The 27,037-nt window shown below is 41.4% G+C and overlaps 1 protein-coding gene across 1 annotated transcript; it reads left to right on the top strand.

The window, feature by feature from the left end:
* Window positions 1-216: 216 nt before the first annotated feature.
* On the top strand, window positions 217-27,037 carry afg1lb (AFG1 like ATPase b). The gene is made up of 13 exons (XM_071479394.1): window positions 217-363; window positions 622-941; window positions 4,825-4,876; window positions 5,023-5,124; window positions 5,380-5,507; window positions 9,272-9,371; window positions 12,631-12,689; window positions 21,460-21,542; window positions 22,373-22,443; window positions 22,953-23,053; window positions 24,008-24,148; window positions 25,282-25,389; window positions 25,914-27,037. Exons 1-13 carry the CDS (start codon window positions 246-248, stop codon window positions 26,058-26,060), a joined length of 1,530 nt encoding a protein of 509 aa, XP_071335495.1. The 5' UTR covers window positions 217-245; the 3' UTR covers window positions 26,061-27,037.

Below are 27,037 nucleotides of genomic sequence, written 5' to 3'. Positions count from 1 at the left end.
TGTTACATAATTACTGTTGAATTGCGAAAACTAAAGTGACCGTGAGTTCAACACACTTGAAATGTGCAGGATTTGATGCTCTAAATTATTTTAATTATATTTGAAAAAAAAAAACTTTACTTAGACAGAGACACTCAAAAAACAAAATGTGTTCGGGACCTCTCACTTTAAATCCCCTCCAAACTTGTTCCGTGTGTGACTTGTATGTGTTCGTGATTCTCAATAAAGTTTTGTCGTTTTGAAGCATGATGGCGGCTTGTACTGTGACTGCTGCTGTCAGATGCTCAATTAAATTCTTTCTCAAAGATACAGCTCTGACCTCAAGAAAGATTTACCGTCAGTTTGCAAATTGCAGGCCCAATGGTAGGTGTTCTCCCGTCATGTTGTAGTTAATGGGGGTTTGTTCTGTGTGAGATTTAGGGTGTTACAACGTGTCTTGGGTAATACAGGTTTGGTAACTTTGCTGCTTGTCATCACTTGTAGTCTCCGTATTGCACTTGCCTTTACCGCGCACTAACTCCACTTACGGTTTCATTGCATTTAATAGATTCAGGATGTTGTTGTTTTTTTTTTGTTTTTTTTAAAGCATCAGGATTAACACGTCTTTTGAAATGCTTCAAGGTTACACTAGTTGGAGGACATGCAGTTCATCTTCATCACCCTGCTCCCCTGTGCCTCCATCAGCAGCAGTTTCTACCTCTGCTGAAACTATTGAGCACTATGACCGGCTTGTTCAGTGTGGTTCCCTGAGGACAGATGCTCAGCAGAGACGGGTCCTCCAGCAGCTGGCTCAGCTGCAACATACCCTGAAGAAGTACAGTAACGACATGTACCTGAGCCCACCTCCTCCAAGGCTAGACTTAAAAGATGACGAACTTCAGAAAGATAAAAACCCCGACACTACTACAGCTGAAAACAAAGGTGGTGAAACCGCTGATAAGGTAACGGGGATACTGTACTGACATGTGCCATAATACTGCAATAATGCCATAATAATCCCCTGTAGTCCTACTGAGAAATGATCTCCCACAAAACATTTGCCTGGATATCTTTTTAAATCTCATCTCTTAATTTAATCTGAGTTATCATGAAACCCCTGCATGATTCTTACCCTAGCAAAGTTTTTGAGCTAATTTGAATATGTATGGGATTGATGTGATTATCCTCATGATTTGGATTATCCCTTATTTATCCGTTTTTGTCGCGTGACTGACTAAAAACTCAAAGATTATCAAGATTTATCAAGACTACACAACTGACCTAACCACAATAATATAAAGCAAACAAACTGCCTGAAATGTCACAGTGATTTTAGCCGAATGTCACTGGAAACATTTGTGTGAACAAAACTTTTGAACACCTTCTCTCCAGGGCAACAAGCCCTTCCTGTCTGCCTGTCTCCTTTTGTCTTGTAAAGCTGATCTATTTACAAAACACACTCCCACCCTTTTCACCAAAGTAATGGTTCATGTAGGAGAGATTGAAAATTACGTGATTTTTCTCATTTAATTTACAGACATCAACTGTCAGTCTTTTTTAGTCTTTACTGAACAATGACAGCAACAATAAACTAACCCAAGGTTTAAGACAGAAATATTACACCACAGTGATAGCACAGACATCATAGTGGACAAGAATATTAAATATGTTCAATGAAGTACATGAGTTACAAGGTTTCTTGTCAGTACCCCTGCCATGGTTTGGATTTACTGCTTGCAATTTATTTCAAACACTGATTAAGATGGTGTGTGATTAGAGATCTTAGGTTTATGGATGTGTGTTATTGCCAATAATAACAGCTAATTGATAATGTTAAACTTTGTGGCTTAAACCAAATAATTAATTAGGAAAACTAAACAGTACATCATCACAAGAAAGGGAATATTCTAGGTAGGTATGTTGACTAATAAACTAAACTACCAGTTTCATTTATTACTCAACCACCAGTCCTTTAAAATCAGGGCTAGGGCTGTGGTCTCCAAACCCAAGGTCCACCTACCAGGTTTTTCCAGAGCTTTCATTCATTCTCACACCGTGTTCATCATCAGATGGGGTTTGCTTTGTTGTCCTGGAGATTCGTTCTGAAATACAACTATCTGTAGCTGTTATGATAAAAACAAAAGTCCCGTGGGTAATATTGTAACAGCTGCTGAGCCTGTATGCCAACAGATCCATCTCACAGACAGCTGAGCAAACTCCATCCACTGATGAAGACCATGTGATACTGTTGAAAGCCCAGGAAAAAGGTAGTTAAGTGGTCCTGGTAGTTTTGCATCCCTTGGATTTTAAACAAAAAGACCTTGAAGTTGTGGGAATCTTTGAGGACACTATATAATCAACTAAAAAGTGCATACATTAAAAGAATCTGGCACTCAAATAAAGTAGGGAAAATAAAAAATGTTGGACATGGTCGAAAACAGGGAGTGATTCTGCACACGGTTTAGGATTTAGATGACAGCATGGATATGTTTAAAGCCTTTGACAGTGTGGCATCTGGACTCTCATTCTGTTATAAAGCCTCATTGACGTCTAACATATGGAGGGACTTCACAGAGCCCACTGCACTGTCCTCCTCCAGTTGTATCACTGATGATGGCCATTGGGCTCAGGTCAAAGGGAGGGTAGGGGTCTGGGAAGTGTATTGTGCATGTGAGTTTTGGAACGGCCTAATGTAGGGGGCTGTTGTTGTTTTTAGGTCAGGGGAGCTGACTGTCTAGTATTTGGTGGTGGGAGTGTTTTTTTGTTGGTTGGCTGGCACAAACACATAGGGTTAGGCAGAGATTTTGGAAGGCAGCAGGGCAGACCTCCCGCTGGGCCTGTCCCGGCACCCCTCTCACTCTCTCACCATCCCCATGCAGTAATGAGGGGATCCCCATTGTCTGGGCCATTCTTGTCCTTTTTGCTTTTGATTTGGGACTCTGACAAATACTTTGGTGTTAGGCTATCAACACCGCCACCCCCCCACCCCCTCCACCCCTTTCCTTTTGCACCTTATTTCTTGCTCTGGCTCTCACACACATACACACTGACTGGAGTACTTATGCAATTATTCTGGTTTGAATCAGGTCATACCACTGTCCTTTCGGTGTCTGTTCTCTCTGTGAAAGTGCCGCCATTGTCCTCACTAACTGACCAAGTCTGTGAGGAGAGTACACTTGACTTAATATTGACCCAATGTGGCGTGGTTTTGCGGATGGTCGGCTAACAATGGGCCATTGTTTGGTGGGAGCCGCACTCTTCAAGTCAGACGTGCATCATAGAGTCGTCATGTACACGGTAGGGCTCCAGCGGGACGGGGCAGTTGCCAGTTAAACCTAACTTAGACTCATAAAATCACCCTATCAACCTTCCTGGTGAGTGACATGGCATCTTTGGCTTTAGGCAAACATGTTCAAACACAGTTTTCCTGAAGTCATTTTAAAGCCAAAGTGGCCATGTCCTGCATGTGAACTTTTCCACTCATGTGCCAGTCTATATCCTCCACCAGGAGGTGAGACAAGGCCGCAGAGCTCAGCTAGACAGAGCGGCTGAGGCAAAGCCTTGTCTTTCTCCACTCTGCCGAAGCAGAATGGCTACCGGCCACCACTGACAATTACCCCACAATGCCAGAGGGCAGCTTGGGAAGTCAGGGAGAAGTCACATACTGTTATGCCAGAGCAGACAGGAAAGGCTTGTTGCTCTTCCAGTATTTCACTCCAGCACAGGACAGGCTGTGGATGGAGGGATGAGGGGGACTGGGGTGGAGGGGGTAGTGAGGAGGAGGGGAGGAGCAGTGAGGGAGAGCAGAGAGAGAGGATGGGTAACAAGTTTGTTTTTTCATTTAGTTTTCAATCGGCCATTGTCTGCATTTACTCAGAGTCAAGTGCTCCTTGTGCGGTGGACACCAAGTGCAGTGGACACTGAGTACCGTCCCCATGAAATAGTTACCAAATTAAATTTTGAGAGGACAATCCTTTCTCTTTAGTGCTGAGTTAATTCCAAAGCTGTTTTGCCCAGCCACAGACATGGACAATCATCAACCACCCTGTTATTAAACCGTATGTGGCACATCTCTAACTTGTCCTGCTAAATACAAATATGCCTCAAGTTATCATTACATGTCATAATTAAACTGACGACACCTGCGTTCACATAGCTTGGGCTCTCTTTAGAAATATTTGGCTTTACTCAATATTCTCAGCTCGGTCACACAGAAGACGTTTTTTCTTTTTTTTTTTTCTTTTTTTTTTTTTGAAGCAGGGATCTTTTGATGATAGGAGGCAGGCAGCACAATGACTTCCAGCAGCACCTCAATGCAACAGTACCGTATCACAATTAGCAGCGCTAAACAGGCTGCACAGACAAGTCCACTCCATCTTGTATGGAGCCTCATCCAGTCCTCTCCGTTTTGTCTGACAAATCCCCCCATTGTTCCTCTGATGATGCTTTTCTTTCGTGGGAACCCTGGCTTGTCTTGTTGATTAGATCCCCTTTGTCTTCCTCCCCTGCAGTGGGCTAGTCTGGAGAATGTGAAACCTCACACTGTAGTGGTGGCTTAATGCCTCAGCATACTTTGTTTATTAAACGATGATTCAGTCTTATATGGTAATGAATATAACGCAGTTTATTTAGGTCACCAACTATAGTGTTTTGTGCTTTTAATGAGGAATTAATCTGTGCATTAAATTTGGATAGCCTTAGCGATTTGTGGTTAACTGTAATGCATTATTGTTTTTGATGACAAGCAGCTGTTAAAAGATTTAATATAAAGCAAGCATATTATAGTCATTTCCTAATTTCTCCCCCCCCACCCCCCACCCCCCCCCCCCCCCCCCACCCCTTAAGAAAGAACCCGCTCCACGACCACCCAAAGGCTTCTATATCTATGGAGATGTTGGTAAGATCACATATAGAAAATTTATTTTTATCATAGACATATATATCAACATGGCATTTCCTACGGTGCCAAACCTGTTAAAGATGTCTGAGATCAGGGTATAAGTTGGAGAAATTTACTTTCTTCCTACTCTCTTTCCCTTTCAGGCACAGGGAAGACCATGCTCATGGATTTGTTTTACTCCCATGTGGAAAACACCCGTAAAAAGAGAGTCCACTTCAATGGCTTCATGTTGGACATCCACAAAAGTTAGTATTTTCCTCCCACTCCACTGCACTGACTATTGAAGGTTGGCTTTCATGACTTTATGGAAGTTTTCTGACTCCCCACACTCGCTAGAGATCCTATATTTATCTCCATGTTTGTCCTGAAGCCCTCCTGCTAATTGTCTACCATTATGCATACAGGTGAAATTACTGCTTTATTCAGTGTTGTCAGTGGGTTTGGGTTTGCCGATGCAGGTGTGCTTTAAGATGTGCCTGACGTTTGTGTGCTGCTTAAAGGGATCCATCGGAGGAAACAAAGCCTGCCAAAACGAAGGCTAGGGAATATGTTCACCTATGACCCCATATCACCGGTTGCCATGGAGATCAGCAATGAAACCTGCCTCTTGTGTTTTGATGAGTTTCAGGTGAGCGAGTGTGCTACAGGCACTGTTTGTGTGTGTTTGTCAGTTCTTAAAATCTGCTTGAACATTACAAGACAATACAGATTCTGAGTTATGTGTTGTTGATCCTCAACTGCATACAGTGTCTTGAACAGTGGTCCTTTAAAACTAGTGCTAAATAATAGAGTATATGGATAAATACACTGCTAGTACAATTCCAGATAACAAGAGTATGCTGCTGTTTAGGTATTTCATTGTAAAGAAACCCCTGTTAGCTGGGAGAATTAGATAAATACCAATACAATCTTTAAAATGCACTAAAGATTTAATGGAGATTAGACTTTTGGGGCATATTTTAAAGGAATTGTAAAGTTTAAACAAGTTTTCATATAGAAAAAAAAATGTGCTGAGGAAAGAAACTAAATGTAGTAACTTTATTTTATGACCTCTTTCTGTTAATAAGCCACAATAATCCCTTTGAAAAGTTCCACTCATTTAATTCTAAGTACAGTATTAGGTGCTTAAACTTAGTTCCTTATTACTGTTCAGTCCCAGCCGGTATCTTCCCTGTCTGGACAACTGGATGCTTCTGGTCATGATGTCCCCACAAAAACAGGACTGGGGACACCTAGTGGCCTTTTTGAATATAGTACAATTGTGCAGCAACTTCCTCAACATTCTCTTTTTGTAGTACTATGCAGTAAAAAGTAATTTACTGCTAAAGTAGTAGCAAAATTGTGTAATCTCACATCTCTGATCCTCAGGTTAGCTATTCACATCATGTCTTAGGAGATTCAGGCCAGAGATGTGCTGCTGGGCACAGCTGAGAAAAGACTACTTCCTGTTTATGTTTCAGGTTTAGAAAAGTGACTGGTTGAGCAGAGGAGCAGATCAGATCAAGGTGTAGCATTTTCACTGTGAATACTTTAAACCTGCAGCAGACGGCTGAATCAGTGATCTCCTGTTGCTTGTTTATACACTCACATGGTTAGTTTACTCCCAAACATTTACAACCTAGTCATTTATAGTTTTAGTACACTGGAGATACACAACTAAAAGGCACCGTCAGCCATTAGTGCTGCAGATTTCTCATTATCTTACCATTTGGTGTCAGAAGGGAGAGCCACTCCTGAAGCTCTCTCTATTCTCTGTAAGGTAGTCATTCATTCACTGGCACGGAGAAAGACATGTACTTTATCATTAGCAGCCAAACACATCTGTTAGCAGCACAATGTCGCTTCTCTTACTGATATCATTACAGTTAATGCCGGCAGGTCAAAGGTCACAGAAGGTGCGGTTGCTCTCTCTAATCACTCTCTGTGCATCTGCGAGGATCAAGAGCTGCTCCTTTCATCCACCCGTCTTTCACATTTTAAACTGCGGCGCTGTTTGTGCATTCTCATTGATTTGTTTTGTTTGCTGTCGCCAGCTTTGCTGTTTTCGCTTGTCGACTGTTGCTACCGGTGAATGGAGGGGAAACAAGCAGACATGTGCGCGTTGTTTGTGATGCATAAACAAGAGGTTGCGAGGTTGGGAGAGTTGGGGGTGGGTGGGTAGGAGGGGGTGGGGGTCTATACCAATCAGCATCCTCCTCCACTCAGCCATGCAAATGAGGCTCTGGGTATCAGTCGCACTCTTCTGCTTCCTTAAGTGAGTGGAGCTAGAAAGCGACTGGCGGCGGTGGGTCAGATGGATCTTATCCTCTTAAATGCTAATGACATTTCTCCATTCTCTTCATTAGCGCTGTGCCATTATCAGTAATTTGTAGCCCCCCTCCCTCCTTTTACGGCCCCCACCCGGCTCCCCTAATGAATACTCGCCATTGAGAGGTCCGAGATGGAAAGATGGGAAGAGAGCGAGAAAGGAGGAAGAAGAGTGAGAAGAAAGCGCTTGAGCATCATTGTCTCAGGGCCTCAGTCACTGTGCAGCCTCTGTGAAATTGCTCATAGGTTGTGTACATAAAGAGGTGTAACATCAAAAGAGGTTTAATTTGGCACCCGTGTGCCTTGCTGTAAACTGACAGCCGCTTGAGTAATTGGATGCTCATTTAAATATCAGCATTGGCTGACGGAGATTGCACCATTATTTTTGTGTTCCACAAGTGCTACATCGGTCCCCTCCACCTTTCTCATTCTGTGGGTACCCATTCTCTTTCCCTCTCCCCCTACTCATTCAGCAATCAATATTGCCCCTCGTACTATGCCCATGTTGAGGGCATATGAATAAACAAATCCAGGTTGTATAAAAGGTCATTTTTAAATGATTCTTTTGAAATGAAAATAAAATCCTGCGGTTGGAGGAAATGGGGGCCCCTTCAGAGAGACACAGAGCCTTGGCTTTCTGTTGATTCTCATTACATGCACACACAGTCTCTCTCACACACACACACACACACACACACAAGTACACACACACTAATTTGATGCCCTTAGCCACCTCTCTTTAGTGAAATCAAGGCTTTAACACAAATGTTAATCAAGTATTGGCAAGGGCAGTGGGGCTAATATGCAAAAGCAGAAGACTCTCCAGACTATGAAAGGAGGCATATGCTGTGGGTATGGCCATCAGAAGTGCCTGTTATATACAGAAAAGTAGGTAAGAGGGAGTAAGAGGAGAGGGCGGGACAGATGCATGACTGAAAAGTCTTCCTCTCCTTCTTTATTCAACACAACCTAATTCTTAAAAGGTTTCATACTGTCCTTTCTCCCAGTTAACTTGAAATGTCAGTGGTTTAATCATTCAATCAATCATTAGTGTTACTGGGACTTGTTTCTCCACCACATTAGGCACTATTTTTACAGCAATAATTTTGCAAGGGAAGGTCATTAGTTTTTAGTTGATTTGCATGTGTCATATATGAAGAACCCTTAATCTGTTGATGTATTGAATTTAAAGGAGAATTGGCATGAAGCTGACGACTTTGAGCAACAAAGAAAGCTTGAAATGAAATCATTTTCTTTTACAATTTGCAGTCATCGTGCTTAATCAGGCGCATTATATACATGCTGCTTTGACTAGAGTGAGTCACATGGTAACATGATTTCTCCCTCCATGGATGCTCAAAAGAACAACAGAGGTGAAAGAGAGAGAGAGATGAGAGAATAAGAACAAAAGTGAGAGCACTGGATTACTAATAGAAAGGTCGGAGCTCTTCATGCAACAGCCAGCGACTCATAAACGACCTTGCTCCAGTGCTGTCATTGACCGTTGTTTATTGTGCACTCGTGGAAATGATGTAGATGAAAAAAAGCTATTGGACAGTTGAATTGGATTAATGTATTATAACCTGGTGAAGCCTTGTGTCTACCACACACACACCCCTTATTATATGCCTTTTTATGGCCATCTTAGATAGAGGCTTTGTCTGCCATCGTAACCCCAGTCTGGATTCACATTGCTCCGTTTTCATTATTCTTTTCTTCTTCTTGTTTTCTCTCTTGCGTTCAGGTCATTCTCACGTCTGCTCAGTTGATTAGCTTGGGTCCGTTGCTTTGCCTCAGCTACTTGTCCTCAGCAGAAAGCCGCTTCGTGACCATTTGCAGTCAGTTCAAGTGGTTTAGGTGTGTGTGCGTGTGTATGTGCGCGTGGATGTGTGCTAGAGTTGAATGGCCATGACTAGACACAAAGGACTGAATGAGCACACCTGAATGACACTAATCAACATGGAGTGTTAATAGCATGGTTTGACCTCAGACACACACACACACGGGCATGCGGTGTGGCAAGAAAAGGTAAATTATACAGTACATGAATGTGCCTCTTCTTCTCCTCTGGTTCTGTTCTGTCAGGTGACCGACATTGCTGATGCCATGATCCTGAAGCAGCTGTTTGAGACGCTGTTCAAGACCGGAGTGGTGGTGGTGGCCACTTCCAACAGATCCCCTAATGGTACGAGGTCTGAGGACATAAGTATTGTACTTTTTATTCGCTTTCAGCTGGTTTTATCAGCTGTATTGTTGTTACTAAACATGCAGCTCAGGAAATTTTCTGTTTTCCAAATTTGCGAGTCCATGTATACAAAGCGCCTTATGTGAATACGTCTTCAGAAACAATGAACTCCGCTTTAAAGCTTTACTATTGAAAACAAAGTTACAGATCAATTATGTAGTTTCTGTCTCATAAACAATTAGTAATAAAAGTAAAGGAATATCTCAGAAATATAACTAACTACTACAACATTGATAATAGCAACAAATATTCAGTTCCATTAATATTTTGGGAACATTATTTTAAACATTAAACTTACATCACAACATATAGAGTTTCCGAAAATATTCCTCTTACTGCTACTTCCAAACAAATAGGGTAGTTTTCCATATCCATACCACACCATATCATCGCTATGAGTGAAAAAATGTTGAGTAAGAGAAGAGAATGAACCTTGAAAAGAAAACGAACAACAGGCATCAGAGCAGCAACATTTACTCAGTGTGCCTGCTCTGAGTTAAGGCCTACTCACATCTCCGAGATAAATGGTAAATGGACAGTATTTAGGGGGACTGGAGGAACCAGGGATTGAACCACGGCCTGCTCCACCAACCAAGCCACAGTAGATGCAGTATCTTCTATACCAGCTGCCATGTTAATCTGCACTGAAGATGACACAGTAAAGTTCCTTGCACAAGAGTACTCTGCAAATTCATTTTCTTCATCCAGATTTTTTGTGTTAGATTGAGAGATCGAACCAACAGCATTTTAATACCAGCAAGTTTTTCCCAATGCTGCACTGACTCAGAAGTGATAGACTTGTTGAAAGTAGAAAGTCCTTTTAACTGCCAGTTGTTTAGGCAGATCTACTTAACTACACAGCAAACAGTACATACTGTGCCTGCAGCTAAAACGACAAGTAATACTCCCAGAACTGCTTCTCCTCCACCTGTGCATCAGGTAACATCAACACAATTGACAGTTGCTTTACATACATCTAGATCATTCACGTAACACTTTTATCCAAAAGAGCTTAGCTCCTGCAAGAATCAATTGAGCTTCACAAGACCAAACCAACTACTTCCTATTTACAGCAATTAACCAGAGGAAAGAGGCGAGGAACGTTTGATACATCTCCCACCTTTTTAGAGATGTGACACAACCTTTAAACAGGCTTTGATGTTGCATTTACTGCCAGCAAAGTAAGGCTGGAGAAAGGATGAGCAAGACGGTGATCAAGGTGGAGATAAATGCATGATGCGCTATCTGATGTCTTTTTTTTTTTTTTGCCCAGGAAGATGTTGATGTGTCAAAACCTTGAGTGGGTACGAAGTGGATGGCAGCAAGATGGCTCTCGTAGACAAAGACGTGTCTCTGATATTTACTAGCTATTAAGAACAAAGCCCCAAACCATGCAAACTTGATAGAGAGCCTACTTGGTATTAATTACATGGTTAATGGAACACTGAAAGCCATAAGAGACAACTGGACATGAAAGGCATACATTTTCCATCTTTATTGATGTGGAGATGCTGGTATCAAAAAGCCCTAGATGTGTTTTAGAGATAGGTTTTTACTAGAACAGCTAAAGCGGTGTTATTGTTTTTATATACTGATAGAGTTTAATGAGATTGAGGAGGGTTAGTGGGAGGGAGACATAGTGTCTTTTTAGAGTGGAACACTTTCAGTAGACTGGACCTCACATGCACTTTATATTAATGGACTGAGCTTATTTTGATTACCTGAAATGAATAATAATTTTCATTGACAGCGGGATTTGTTGTATCAGTTGTGTCTTAGTAATTAAATGGGCAGTGTCATGGAAAATAGTCATATCAAATGAGCCACTTACTGGCTCCACGTGTGATTCAGCACAGTTTTTTAACGTTTGGCCTATCTTAAAGGAGGTATTTGTAAGTTTTGCCACTGCCACAAAGCCAACGTTAGCATTAACAGCTGTTTACTTACTAGTCTAGAAGAAAAGTTGTGAGTTCGTTGAACTTTACATTCCTGTACTCGCCTAGCTCTGTCTCCAGAGGTGGAAAGCAAACCTCTTGTTTTGCTTCTCTTTCGATCACTTTTTGTCTTCTACTGAAGTTAATATGCTAACCAGCTAGCCCTTGTCCGTCCGGATGGTCTCATCACTTTCTGATACCGAGTCACTGAGGTGTCCGGTCTGAAGAAGCAGCGTTACTCAAAGGACATATTATAACCTCTGGTTTTGTAAGTGCTACAATGGCTGAGGCTCTTGGCAAGACTGGAAAGTAATCAGCTTTTGATGCTAATGTTGGCTATGTAGCAACAGCAAAACTTAAAATTAGCTCCTTTTAATGGATAGTTTGACATTTTGCTAAATACACTCATTCACTTTCATGCTAAGAGTTACGTGAGAGGATCAATACTACTGTCATGTCTGTATAGTAAATAGGAAGCTGCTTGTCTTAGCTTAGCATAAAGATAAGCTGTGTTAATTTGCGTGCTTTAAAGGTGCTGAAAGGTAGATTTTGATACCTTTCCAACTGTTTCCAGTCTTTATGCTAAGCTAAGCTAACCACCTCTAGTTGTTGCGTCTACTGTACAGACACAAGAGTTGAATTGATCTCCTCATCTAACTCTCAGCAGGGAAGTGAAGGAAGTCTTAGTCCAGAATTGTTCGGACTCTTCAGTCATGTGTCTCACACAGCGCAGTTCATTACAATGTAGGACTTATGCAGCGAGAGTTATTTGTGTGTCAAGTCCTACTGTAGTAAGCTTTAGGCCCAAACATCAACAACAACCACCCACCACTTGTTTGCATTCGCAGCTGGAGCTTAAACATCAGTGTGTGCGTGTGTGTCTGTCTGTGTGTCTTTGTCTGTGTTTGTGTGTGAATCCCTATCTGTTTTATCTGTCTATCAGGGATGCTACTTCAGATGTAATTTGTTCCAGCCGAGCTAATTGAAACCTCTATTCAGTGAGCTGCTGTGGACATTGTCCACGCTGAAAAGGCGACAGTCCTTTCTCTCGCCACCATTGTTTGGGAATGTAATGAATTTTATGTTGCTGCCGCTGCCGGTAGAGAAATCCATTTTTCTCCCCTGGTCCCAGTCCTTTTGTCGTGCCTCCCCACCCATCCTTCAGTTCATCAATAGCCACTTTATCTGCCAATCTGTGGCGGGGGAATGACATTATTAGGAGGCTAAACAGCAGCTCTAATACAGGCCCTCCCCTCCTCTTTCAGATCTGTACAAAAACGGACTTCAGAGGGACACCTTCCTACCTTTCATCGACGTGCTGAAGGTAGAGTCATCCCTCTCTCTTGTCTTGTTAATTTATTCATTTGTTTATCACACACACATACACGCACACACACTTGCATGTGTGCCTCTGTCCCTCTGTGTCTGTCTTTTTGCAAGTTGCTCTTTAGGGGTTTGATGTTTTCTGCTTCCTGGATGCCTCGCACAGTGTCACAAAGCTGTCTTTGATCATACCAGGGCACGCTGAAAGAGAGAGAGAGAGAGAGAGAGAGAGAGAAAGGTAGGGAGAGATGGAAAGAGCGTTAGTGAGCACAGGTAATGTGAATGGGAGGTGGGCGGATGGGCTGAGTGACTGACCCAGACTGCTTGCATTTCAAAAGTAAGAGGGTGGGGGGTGGGGGGTGGAGGAGAAGGGTGTCAGGGAGGGAGTCGGGGAGGGAGAAAGGAGCGATGCAGCAGTTAGCATTTCCAGCAAAAAATCTACTTTGCAATTTAAGCAGGTAGCACCATTATCCTGCCTGCATCTCAGATGATCATTGATGTGTTTGGAGTGATCATGATCATAAATAATTGCATAATAATTTGTTGTCATGCATTTTGCAACAGAGGAGGGAAACATTCTTGCACCTTTTATTGGCATTTAGTCTAAATAGTACTGGAAAGCAATATCCCTCTGCAGCATGTTATGCCATCAATGCAAAACTGTTTCCTTTTCACCATTCATGAAAAAAAAGATTGTTTTAGTGGTGGGGAACAATAAGTAAAAGAAGCAGATTAGATTATAACCATAGGGCCATTCACCATGCCCACTCCCCAAATACTAAACATGTACACTTATAATCTGGTGGATGTGAAGTGCAGTACGCCTCAGGTAAAGTACTTCACTATAAACTGTGCAACTTTTCATCTTCTCATAATCAAAACGATACAAAATCACAGTTAAGTCCTGAAACGACACAGATTTATCTAGTCCATAACGTCTAGGAGTGATTGTGAATATTTTCTAACCTACCAGTATTAGAGAAGTTACCTTATTGACCTTGGTTGACCTTAATAGTGATTTCTTGCATGTTAGTTTGACTTGATATAAAGGTATAATACAAGTTAATACTAGAGTCAGTAATTTTAACCTGACTTCTCTGACCACTGAAATATCCTAAATAAATACTAAATGGATATGTAGATAGTTTCATACTGTAGATATTTTTCACAGACAAACGTGTAGAGAAGTTTTGGCTGAGTCACACTAACACTATACAGTAACAGATAAATGCTCTTCACTGGAAACCACCATTCATGGTGCTGCTTGAATGATATGACTTAGAGGAAGCAGTTTTTAAATTATCAATAGTTATTAAAAATTCAAATTTAAATGTGTCTTTCTTACTTACTTTAAAAACACTTACATATTATTAGCATCATATATAGCACATTAACATCATATTAGCACAATGTTAAGAGACTTACATATATATTTTGATATACTGTTTTAGAGTATTGCACTACCAAAATATCACATATTGGTACAAGAGAAGGCACTTAGAGTAATATAGAAAGCATTGTTTTTACACAGATTGTCCAACATGCTTGGTAGTTTTTCTGGACGTAAATTCAGTTAACATTGCATCACATCTGAGCACATTTAGGTACATGTGTTAAGAGTGATACTTTTCTGCTATTAAAAAAAAAACAAAATTCTGTGTCCAGTACATATTTTTCTCATGATCCTTTGCAAACCAGATTTAAGACTATTAGTTAATACTACACTGTGGTGGTGTTATCTGAATTTTCATCCTCCTGAACATCATTATCAGCCCAGCTGGCCTCAAAACTTCACTATTGGTCAGATTATCATGATCCCATTACATGTACCTTTTTCCTGTTACATCACAAATCTCACTGTGATTACTGTTTTGTATGAAATAATAAAATAGGAAATTCCAGCACAAGTGCTTGAACTGGAGCAATATGGTTGATCTCCAGGCCACGGACAGTTTCAGGGTCATCAGAGCTACACACACACACACACACACACACACACACACACACAGAGGCAAGCACACAAACATAAACGCTCCACAACCGAGGAGGCCTTGGAGTCACCCTGCTCCCCACCCACTCTCCCAGCAGCACCCTTGCCCTCTCTAATCCACCCTCATCAAGGTCCTGAATGCCTGTTGTCCCTCTCTGCCCTGCACTACCTCCTCTCTTTCAGGGTCCCATGTTCCCCTTTGTGAAGCCATCTGGTTTTGGGGGTCGGGTTTTTTTTTTTTTTTTTTTTGGTTTTTTTTTGGGGAGTGGGGGGTGGGTGGGTGCAATGCATTCTCTATAGCAGTCTGTTCTGTAAAGTTAAAGCGTGTTTTAGCGGGGTCACGCTGCTAACTAGCTGACCCTTAATAGATTGAATTAATGCTTGCAGAGACCAGCGATGCGGGTCCTTCTTCCTGACGCAGCTCACGCTCGTATGTGCGAGCCTGAGTGTGCTTCTATAGCGAGTGAATGAGGGTGTTAAAAAGTAAAAGTAGCCTCTGACCTCTCCTCCCTATCACCTGAGCTAGAGTGGTAGAGGTTAATCCACGGCCTCCGTCCGCCTGGGTTGAGGTCTTTATTTAACGATTGACTTCTGATTAGTTGGGACCCCTTTTTCCGCAGCGCCCCAAATAATCCAGTTTCCTAATCTTAAAAATAAGAAATCTGAAGCACACATTTTAAAGTACACCTACTTGTCATGGAAATCATACATCACTGAATCTTAAACTAAAAAGGGAAGAGCAGTCAGAGACTTTGTTTACCAGTTTTTTCATTCACTCAGTCATCTGTAATTTCTTGTTCTTTTGCCATCAGGGAATCTATTCAGTTGTTTTGGCTTCTTTTTCGTTGTAGCCATAGCAAAGCTCAGCATTCTGTAAAATACAGGGTTTAAGGGCTTTTTTTAATGGACATTGCCAGTATTGAAACTAAGACACTCTTCCTCTCTCACAAACTGTCCTCCCTCTCCACTTCACTTTTCATCGGCCATCCTCTCTCTACCCCACAATCCCCGCTCTTTATTCTATCACTATCCTGTTCTGCTCACTGGCTTTACTCACCCAAGGTCAGGTCTCTGCATTGTAATAGCAGAAGAGTGACTTTATTTTCCCTCCGCTTGTTCGATTGCAGTTGCGCACAGTGCTGCAGGGATGGGGGTGAGAGAGGGGGGCACGCCAACAACAACCCTGAGGCAACTTTGAGTATCTCTGGGTTTCATGCTGTTTTTAACCTGTCTTTTCATCTGTTTTTTTTTTTTTTTTGTTTTGTTTTTTGTTTTTTTGTGTCACTGTTTATAATTTCTGTGTGGTGCAGTTTGGTGATTAGAGAAAAAGAAAATATATAAATAAAAACCGGATGATAGAGAACGGAAAAATTGAGGAATGAGAGAGATGTGGTCCTCCAGTGGAGACCTTGGTGAGAAGGACTGCCTGTGAAGAGTTGGCTGCCTGCCAGCTCAAATCAAACGGATGCTGATATTTGATGACTGTCATTGTCTTCCAGAGCATTTAATGGCAGGGCAGTGCCACTCACTGTGTGCCTCGAGGGCGTACCTCACTTCTTTCATATCTGTGTCTCTTGCTTCTTTAAAAAAAAAAAAAAAAAAAAAAACAACAAAACAATTGATAAAGGACAAATCGATTTTTCTCCTTTTCAGCATGAGGAACTCATTGCAGCTCTGTATTTATTGTCTGATTTTTAATTGATCCATTTACCTTGGCTTGTTATTTCCTGCTGCCTAACTGATTTTTTCCCCCAAGCTTGCGTGCACACGCACAGGTACATTATATTGTACTGTATGTATTCATTTGTAAACTGTAATCTGAAGGCAAACATTAATCTCACATCTCACTTCACTAACATAGCTATAAAGGACTTTTTTTTTTCTTTTTCTATACTTGTTATGCGCTCTGCCTCTTTTACACTCTTGATCAACCCATTCGCCGCTTTATATTCTGTCCTTTTTTCACTGTTGGAACATCATGAAGCTGAAAAGACAGCCAGGTTTCAAATGTTATGAAATAAAATAGATTCTCGGATGGTCTTTTTTCATGAAGAAGATATGGAGGTGGGTTACTAACTGAGCAGGTTTTATACCTCAGCAATGTATTGTTGATGCTGTTAGTGTTCACATAAGGCAAGTCAACTAAATTTAAAAAACAAGAACAAAAAAAAAAAAAGTTAATTTTATTCAGTTGGTTTCAGTCTCAGTAATAGGACTTGGAGCCTTGTGCTCAGCTGTGTGGCGTTGATTTTGTGTTGCTGCCGGTACGTGGAGCCTCTGTTGGCCAGGTGCAGGAAGCACAGCCTGCGCCCAGTCTCGGAGCGGTTCAGGTTTTGGGCCTCAACAGAGCTCGAGAGGGGTTGAGGGTGGGGGGTCCAGTGGGGTCCTGGATCACGAAAGGTGGGGCCTCCAACTCAAAAGATGTTTCCCCAAGAGGAGCAGCCGAGGCAGGGGGAGGTTGTGAGAACGACCCCGCAGAACAAACCATCGCTGGCCCAAGGCGGTCACACTTTAAGGGAATAGATCATTAGGTGTAATTAGGGTGTTCACATTGTCACGTACCCCCCCGACTGCCCAAGAATGAATAAAATCACCAGATACACCCCCCACTCACTCACTCACACACACACACACACACACACACAGCAGCTCCCCAGTTAGTGAAAACACTTTGATGTCAGAAGAGTCGTCCAGAACTTGCCAGCATAAAGGCAGTGTTTTAAGCTTTCTCTCTTTTCTACCCCGTCTCTCTCTCGACCCCTCTATCCCTCCCTCCCTCTTTTCTTCAGTCCCTCCACACAAGGCTGTAAGACACACATGGTTGAATGAACGACAACCTCTCCCCTCCCCTCCTCCCCTCTCCCTCTCCCTCTCTCTCCCCGTCTCTCCCCCCTTCGTCTCTTTTTCAGCCTTCCCACCCCGCATTTCTTTGAGGCCTGGTCAATTCTCCAGGCCAAACAAAAAAAGCATCAAATGTTTTCTGCTGCTGGGTAATGAGGGAGTGGACCTCATCAGGGCCCAATAGTCAGCTATCCTTGGCTTTTGTTGCAGCTCAATGGCACCGCGCTCTTTGAAAAACTCAAAAGCAACTTTTTGAGGAGTAAAGGATAGAGAAAGATATGTCGTAGAGGGAGTGGGCGCAAAGGGGAGTAGAGGCAGCGACCAAAAAAAAAAGCCACTCTGTTTTTATGCTAAACAGCTGTCCAGAGAGAGCAGTGGACAGCTCGGACAATGACATGATTGGAGCTACATGTGTTTGGATGACTTTCTTCTAAAGAGACTCTGATTCTCATGTCTGTCATCTCTCTGTCTTGTGAGTCAGCTACAATTAGGACTACTTTTCACACCACTAGCTTAGTACAAATAGCTGATATCAAGGCATGACTTGTGATTATAATACACTTTGGGCTACAACAAACAATTCATTTTCAAATCCATTATCAAAAAAATCTGTTAGTATTAAAAATACCATATAGTGTATAAAATATATTGAAAAATTGCCAACATAACCTCCTGGACCCTGAGGTAATGTCCTCAAGTTGATTAACTTGTCTAAACAACAAACCAAACAAACAAGAAAAAACAATTTAGAATGAAGTAAAAAGAGAAATCCTCACTTTTGAGAAACTTTAATGTGACTTCACCCATTTCCACTGCAGGAAGCTTTGCAACAGCACAGAAAGTATTTTTGGCGTATATTTTGTCATTTCCACTTGATTAATGACAATTGCCTCTTGAAATTATTTTCCTTTTTCTTTTTTAAATATTCTTTATAAATCATTCTAAACAGTAACCTCAAACTAAGTCACAAAGTCAAACTGATGCTGAGAGAATGAGCAGTTAGAGAGTTAGAAGATGTTTTCTTAGAGCTACAAGACTTTAACCCCTGAAGTGAACACAAGTATGACAGGACAGAGAGGCTGCATATGGAAGGAATCAAAATTGGATGTTTAAGCATTGAGATATTAATAGAAAAATGCAGTTGTTTTACAGTATTACATTTTTTAGCAAAATCGCTGTATTTCGGTTTTAATCTCATGTGAGGCCCCAAAGTTTACAAATCCATCTCTAATCGACCTTATCAATGAACTGCAACTGTCAATTATTTTGATAAGCAATTTATCTGCTAATTCTTGATTAATCGATTATTTACTAAGTAGAAAATGTCCCAAAAGAAAATCATAATTGTCACAACCAGCATTCCAAAGCCCATTGTTATGTCTTAAAAATCTTGTATTGTCCAATCAACAGTCCAAAACCCAAAGATTTTCAGTTTACTGTCCAATAAGATGAAGAAAAGCAACAAGTCATTGCAAATGAGAAGCCGAAACAAGAGAATGTAAAAAGAAAAAAAAAATCTTTACAGATCCCATCCCTTCTCTGTTCACAGAATAATCCCTTTTGCCTCCCTCTACAATGCACTTAATGAACAGCAGTTTTGTCCATTAAGTATACAGTTTACATAGGTAAGTGTATTGTGTGCAGTGCTTTACAAAGTGACACAGAGGTAAAAGAGTGACACCAGACTAGAGCTGCAGATGATGAGTATTTGCATTATGAGTAATCTGTTCCTTAACTTCCTGATTAATGGAATATTTTTTATTCAATAAAATGTTTGAGAATCATGAAAAATGCCCTTCACTGCTGCCCACAGCCCAGTTTTTTTGTCCAACCAACAGGCCAAAATGGCCAAAACTCAAAGATGTTCACTTTATGATGACATAAAAAAAAAGATATATAAAGTGATTAATCAGTTAATCAAATGATTAAACTATTAATCAGTCAACTAATCAGTTGATTGTCTCATCTTTTCAGCACTAGAACCAGACAAAAACAGTGTAGCCAGTAGATTTGAAGCTCTGTTGAAATGCATCAGAGTCCTTTATAGAGAGTAAGCTAGAGGGACAGTGACAGGGAGATAAGACTTGACGCTGCAAAGCAGGCTGACTAAGATTGGAGTGTGTGAGAGGAGCGTGGTGGCGGCAGTGGTAGACGAGGAGGGGGGGCAGGAGGGGAAGGGGGGGGGACAAGACCACAATGTGTGGGCGGATGAAATCTTGGAGGAGTGAGAACTTGACAATCCCCTCAAGATGGATAATCAAGTAATGACCTGCACGGCCTCAGCCTCATCTGATTATAAATAACCAATGGAATCATCATCACTGATTGTGTTTCCATTCCTCCTTCTTTCCCCTCTCTTATTTGTACCTCGCTCCTCCGTCAAGAAACGCATCAGCAGTCTTCACCGTCAGTAGAGACGCTTCACAAAGGGAGGGAGTAGAAGATGGCAGGAGAAAAGACAAACTGAGATTCTAATGATGTGGCGGCGATAGTGACAAGTTTTTTTTTTTTTTCTTTTTTCTTTTTTTTTTCTTTTTGGAGGGACTATTTACCCGTTGGTGGGGTCACAGTAGGTTGATGAAATGACACCTCCCTTTTGTGCGTGGGGGAGGGCGAGTTTGTCAGGTTGTTATTAAGCCTGATTCAGCCAATTGGCTCAGAGTGGGAACCCCGTTTGTGTGAGCGGACACGGAGATAAAAAGTTGACAGCGGAGAAGAATAGAGTATTTCCGTCCCCTTGCTTTGTGATGATTACTAATTATCCTGCAGCCTAAGAGGGCCAGTGGCAGAAATTCACTGATTTCATAATTTGCTGGAGCTGTCGTTGAATACTCAGTCAGCCAGGCAATGGCTTGGATGGGATGATATGCAATTCCTTTCTTTTCTTTGGTAGAATGGTGGAGATGATTATAGTTTGTGCTGTACTCCCTGACATGAATCCTGTTGACGTTTTACACTATCTGGAAAAGTTTGAACTTTGAGTAGCTACAGGAACAATAGATCAGCTCAATAAACCATGAAGAAGTGACACAAAATCCCCGAGCCTGTCAGAGCAGACTGAGACGTCGACTGCCCTCTGTGGTTACTCTTTGTCCATTTTATTATTCATACTGAGAGGAAGTGGTGAGAAGAAGTTCTTATCGTCCACATTTCGCATGAGAGACGAGCAGCAGAGAACAGTAAAGCAATAGAAACTATTTTTAAAATGTTGCTACGTACCATGGCATGTCATTGTTCAAATCAGAATAAATTCAAGAATTCACATCACAATAAAAAATAATCAGGAGCTTCAGCACAGATTCAGTCACAAATGGAGCAGCAATCTAAACATGAGAGATGGCATCTAATCTGATACTGTCTTTAGGCCTGTTCCATTGAAATATTATTCTTACATATTAATATTCTCTAAATATATAATTCACTTCTGTGTGCCACCTCCAAAGTCACTATTCTCTAAAGCTCAAAGTCATCTTGAGATTGAACAGACAGACAAAGAAGATATTCAGTTTACTTTCATGTAAGGCAGAGAAAAGCAGCAAAATTCTCACAACTAAGAAGCTGAATTAAAAAAAAAAAATGTTAATTTAACTTGAAAAATGATACTAGATCATGGTGTTAGATTATATTAAGCCTTATTATTAATGCACACATAAATTATCAGTTCAGGAAATGAAGTTTTCCATCTAATCTAATTCATGGTGATCAACGAATTAACAAATCATTTGAATCAAAGTTGAATCAAAAAGATTTTGCATGCTGAATTTTGAGGAATCTCTATCACGGGATATTCAGTCACATTAAAAATACTGAGTGGATGAAATGAAGCATTCTCTTCAGCGCTGCTCTGAAACTTAGAAAGACCCACTTATGATAATTGCCCTTTACACATATTTTTAATACCATGTTTTGTGTATTTGTGTTTGCATGTGCATGTGTACAGGAGTACTGCCACACCATCTGCCTAGATGCTGGGATTGACTACAGGAGGCTGGACAAGGGGGCAGCAGGGAAACTCTACTACCTGTAAGACACACACACACACACACACTAATATCGACCCAGTCTAAGTTAGCTCACAGTTTGTGCATCTGGTAAAGAGTTGGCATAAACCTGCATCCACAATGTACGCAGAAGCATTCACATACACACACACACACACACACACACACACACTCAGGAAATGTTAGTGTACATCGTACAGTTAGATTTGTTTTAAGGGCAGGAAGAAAAGGCAAACAGAAGTATAAACGGGCAGAAGCAGACTGGGAGATTTATAAAGACCTACATTACCTTGAGAGATCCATGAAAAGACTGAAAGAGGAATCAATAGAATATGAGAAAATGGTGGAGCTTAAAAGCTAGTTTTCTATTTTGCTCATTACATATACACTGTTTGGGACCCACACACACACACACACACATGCAGGCAAACGCAGCATGAATGACACTGCTGTTGCTCATTGCTGTATTGGAGCTTTCAAGTGCTTTCGTCTTTTCACTGTATGTAAATAGAGCACATCACACCCTTTTTACCTGGAGTTAAAACACAAGCACACACACAGACACAAACACACGCGCTTTAAAATCTCATTTTGACATGCATTCACAGGCTAATGCTTGTTTTTAGAGCCTAACATCCTGTTTTTTACTGATGGAGTGAAAAGCTAAGTACCCCCCCTCCTGTGTTCTTCTTGCTTCCACCGTTTGATGTGTCCACTTCAGCATTATTAATTTCATATCCTATTATTTCTTCTCTGTTTCATTGCCTGTGTGCGTGTGTGTGTGTGTGTGTGTGTGTGTGTGTGTGTGTGTGTGTGTGTGTGTGTGTGTGTGTGTGTGTGTGTGTGTTGCAGCACAGGGGACCCTGGTGCAGAGGCCTTCTTGGATGCACTGTTTGAAGAGCTGGCTTTAAGACAAAAGAGCAGTAAGGAAAATACCTGCTTATGTGTCCACTTTTTAGAGAGAGATCTCTGTTCTTGGCTGACAGGAGTGGAGCCTGATGTGGTCTTCCGCTGCTGCAGCCCATCACCCTCTAGGCTCTATGTGTTTTCTGTATTCTGAGATACTTTTCTGCTCACTACAGTTGTAAGGAGTGGTTATCTGAGTTACTGTCAGTTCCAACCAGTCTGACTGTTCTCTTCTGACCTCTCTCGTCAACAAGGCGTTTCTGTCTGCAGAAATGCTGTCATATGATTGGCTGTTTGGATAATTGCACAAAGAAGCAGGTGTACAGATGTTTCTGATAAAGTGCTCAATGTGTATATCTCTCTCCCTTAAACTATTATGTCTGTATATAATAGACTAAGATGCACTTGAAGTTTCCATCCTTGATAGATTTGTTTTTACTATAATGATCCAACTGTAAATGTGACACTACAGTGGCCTGGTATGATTGAGGATCACTAATATTGTTGGGTGTGCATGTTTCCATAGTTACAGGTCCACGGGTGCTCTCAGTGCTGGGCAGAGATGTGACTCTGGAAAAGACCTGTGGCTCTATCGCCGACTGTACGTTTGACGAGCTGTGTGGCAGAGTGAGTGTTTCATCCAAATTGGTTTTGCTTCATTGCCAGCATGTTGTCATTAACAAGCCTGTTACATAATGTCATGTATTCCTAGCAATTATCACGATCTTTAGCTATAGATCACTTCAGATCACAGGAATGGAACACAAGACTTTTACTGTGCTAGTTTCTCATTTTTTTTAAAGATCATTTTTTTAAGGCATTTTGCATTTATCAAACAGAACCACAAATATCCCAGTTAGACGGTATGAATTATGAACCACCTGAGAACCTACAGCACCCTCATTCTCCTTTGACTCACAAACACACACGTGCACACAGAGTACACTCACACACACAAAATCCACTCACCACTAATCAAAACTGCTCAAATTCAAAGCACTTCTCCTGCCTTATTATTGCCTCTGCATTCTGTTTCTTCCCTCCTCTGCGTACTTATTGTCCAAGCCTTTGCTCTCGAACTGAATCACCTTCCCTCCATCTCAGTCCTATTTTCTGCTCAATGTCAAAAAGCAAGTCTATTGACAATTTTGTGAATAGTTGAGCCCGTTGTGTGTCCAATAAAGCAGTGTGGTACAGTAATCTGCAGTGTGTGTAAAGTCTCAGCTTTGATGGACAGCCGTGAGCTTTTACAGGCATCTGAGCTTCAAGGCTTCTCTTGACATATGTTGGCACATCCACATCAGTTTTGGGAGCAATCATCCTGACTGGCAAAGGACCAAGGACAGAGACTAAAATGACATCAGCCTGAAGGTGCCGTTATTGTACAGTTAGCATTCTTTCAGGCCAAGCGTAGAGACTGCGGCACTCAAAGTGCATGTGTCGCAGTGTGTTTATGAAGCAGCTGTGCACATGTGCTACACTGGAACTATTTACTCTCTGCCTTGTGATGTGCTGTTGTAGGTGAGAAGCTCAGGTCTGACTCTGTCCTGGTGTGTAACCTGCTCAGCTGTTGTTTTCCAGCCTCTGGGTGCCAGTGACTACCTGGAGATGGCACAGCTCTTTGACACCGTATTTATCCGCCACGTTCCAATGCTGACGCTGACACTGAAGGACCAGGCCAGACGCTTCACCACCCTCATAGACAACTTCTATGACAACAAGGTATCCATCTGACAAACCAGGGATGGGCTTGTTATTAAAAAATACATGAATATTACCATCATTACACACATCATTATATGACATTCCCATTAAGTGCCTAAATTAACCATACACAATAGCATCAAACATGTCTGAGCATTAAAATGCTGCTTTAACAGCCTCTGTGGCTGCAGGGATTTTCTCCCATTTAGCCACAAGAGCATCAGTGAGGTTTGGCCATGATGTTAGCTGGTAAGGAATGGCTCTATGTTGCTGCTCCACTTCATCCTGAAGGTTTTGGATGAGGTTGAGGCAAATGAAAATCTTCCACACAGAACTTCCTGTATTGTCATTTTGCATCAGGAAATCATCCGTCCAAATTTTCTGCCACAGAGTTTGAAGCAGAATATTGTCTAAAATGTCACTTTATGCTGTAGAACCTGAACTAACCAACTCAAAACATGAAAATCATATCTGATCACATCTTCTCTTACTTCTATGTGAATGTTTAGACTGAACAAATTGTGTTAATATCCAGTTAAATACAGTATGGCAACAAGAGAAAGGTAACTATAATGGCTTTTATTAAATACTGAATCAGAGAAAGTAAACTGCTGCTGTTTTGCTGTCTGTATTACATTTTTTGTTTCAGTAGTTTGGGCTTTTGGCTGTACTACAGTCATCAGTGTGCAGAGTTTTCAGACTGAAGCAGCAGTTTTTAATTGTAATTTGATATGTAAAGCATTTGATAACAAAAATGCCTATTGGTGGATGTAATTTTACTACTAAAACTAAAATAGTATCATTACTTTATTCAGTACTGCCAAAAAATATTACTGAATATTACCAACCTCATATAAGCTCACTTCCTATGCACTGCAGTTTTATCAGTCGGTTCTTTATTGTGTCAATATACATTTACATCACCTGAGGAATGCAATAAAACACCTCAAACTGACCCGTAACATAACGACAGTCATTGTAAGGAGGCAATGAAGAAATGGTGAACTGCTCTCAGTTAATATTGATCACTGGAAACACACTCTTAATCATTAATAATATAGTAAGGTACCTCCATAAACTAGACATTCCTGTGTCTGATCTTTGTCTCCCCTTCCCCCTCCCCTCACACCCACCCCCCCCCCGTATCCTAGGTGAGAGTGGTGTTGCTGGCGGCCGCTCCTTTAGACCGGCTGTTTGTCCACTCTGGAGGGGAGGATGAGAGGGACCGACAGCTGCTGGACGACCTGGGCCTCAGCGGGGTAAGATCACATCTGCTTAAACAGCAGGGAAACCATCATCTCCAATCAAAAACGAATGGAAGCTTGACATCAACAAAAACCTGAGCTTTGGAAAATCACATGACTCTCTCAGAGACAGATCACATCAGCTCAGTGCCCCTCAGTAAAAATACATACATAAGGATATGATGTCTAATGTGCATTTCATGTAACCCTGTGTTGTATCAGACGTCACCATGTTATTTGCGTTTGATTACGAACCACTTTGAAATACCTATTACCCCCTCGTTACATTGCACATAACACAGATGTGACTTTTTATACTAGTTTGAAGTTTTATACTTTATACTTTCAGGAAAGTTTCACTCAGAGCCAGGCCTTTCTTTCAGTCTTTTCACTAATGCTGTGTTCACACTCACATACCTGCCTCTCTGGTCTTTCCATCGCAAACCCGGTGCTCTTTCCTCTCCATCGCACATTCATTTCAGATTAGATTTGACATGAGTGCATTAGCTGCTAACCCTGGTGTTGGCTCCTTTCTCCAGGAGGCAGCAGAGCACCTGACTCTTTTCACAGCCGAGGAGGAGATCTTTGCCTTCCAGAGGACAGTCTCCAGACTGATGGAGATGCAGACTGAGTCATACTGGATGGAGGGAGACCGCAGTCACAGCAAGAAATACATGAACACCTAACATCCAGCTCTGACTGCTAGGATAATTATATACCTCCAGACAACTCAGTACCTCACTAACTACTGACGCTGCATAAGCAAAAGCTCCTGTTTAGCAGAAACACAGAAGATCAAGTCTATTCTGGGCAACCAAAGCTAAATGTTCTTTAGGAAGAACAGTTTACTCTAATATGTCCTGAAAAGACCTGATATCCACAGTAAATATATAACTATGTAAAACTGGATACCTGTTTTCCTTTTGATTTAACTTCTCTACATTTTCTGCATGTGTGTTATATCTTTCTCCTCTTTGGTCCCACTCTGTGATGTATACTCTCTCCCCCTTCAGGACCATTTATTTTTGATATCACAGAAAGCTCTCCAACATGTGTGAAACCGAGACAGGTGCTTCTTTCAGGGAGAGAAAGGGGGCCAAGTGTCCTTCACAGTAGTCGGTTACCGCCCTCTAGTGGTGACTGTGAAAAGGGTAAAATATTCTAAAGCTGTTTCTGGTGATGTGCAGCTGCACCAGTCTCTGTGTAGTTTGGGATTAAACCGTAACTGTATGTAACGTGGTATGAATTAAAAATGTTATGCATGATGTTAATCCATGTTTATGGAATGAGTATTCAGCGAAATGCTGAGCTGCCTTTATGCTAAGATCAGTAGCTGCTAGACTGGTATTGTTTGTATTCCAGGTCTGGGTTCATAATCAAGTAGAACTGGTCTTGATTTCAATTTGGACTCTTTCAGGATGGTTTGACTGCAGTTGTTGCTGGGAGTACTGGCAACAACACAGACAACAACTTCAGTTAAAAAAAAAAAAAAAAAAAAAATTGATACTAAAATTGTCAGGATAAACAAGTGTGACGGACAGTTTGCTATCTTGAATCCAGACTTTTATAGAAGTTGTGTCAAGTAGGTGTGTAGCCAAGATCCACAGTCCAATGTCACAGAAAGAAAATGCACATTGATAAATAAAGCAGCTCTTCAAATGAC

This window comes from Trachinotus anak, unplaced genomic scaffold (assembly GCF_046630095.1).
Source record: "Trachinotus anak isolate AG129_WGS33_773 ecotype Australia unplaced genomic scaffold, CSIRO_AGI_Tana_v1 ptg000005l, whole genome shotgun sequence".
NCBI lineage: Eukaryota > Metazoa > Chordata > Actinopteri > Carangiformes > Carangidae > Trachinotus > Trachinotus anak.
The sequence above is the reverse complement of the archived record's forward strand: the minus strand, read 5'-3'. Positions and strand labels throughout refer to the sequence as shown.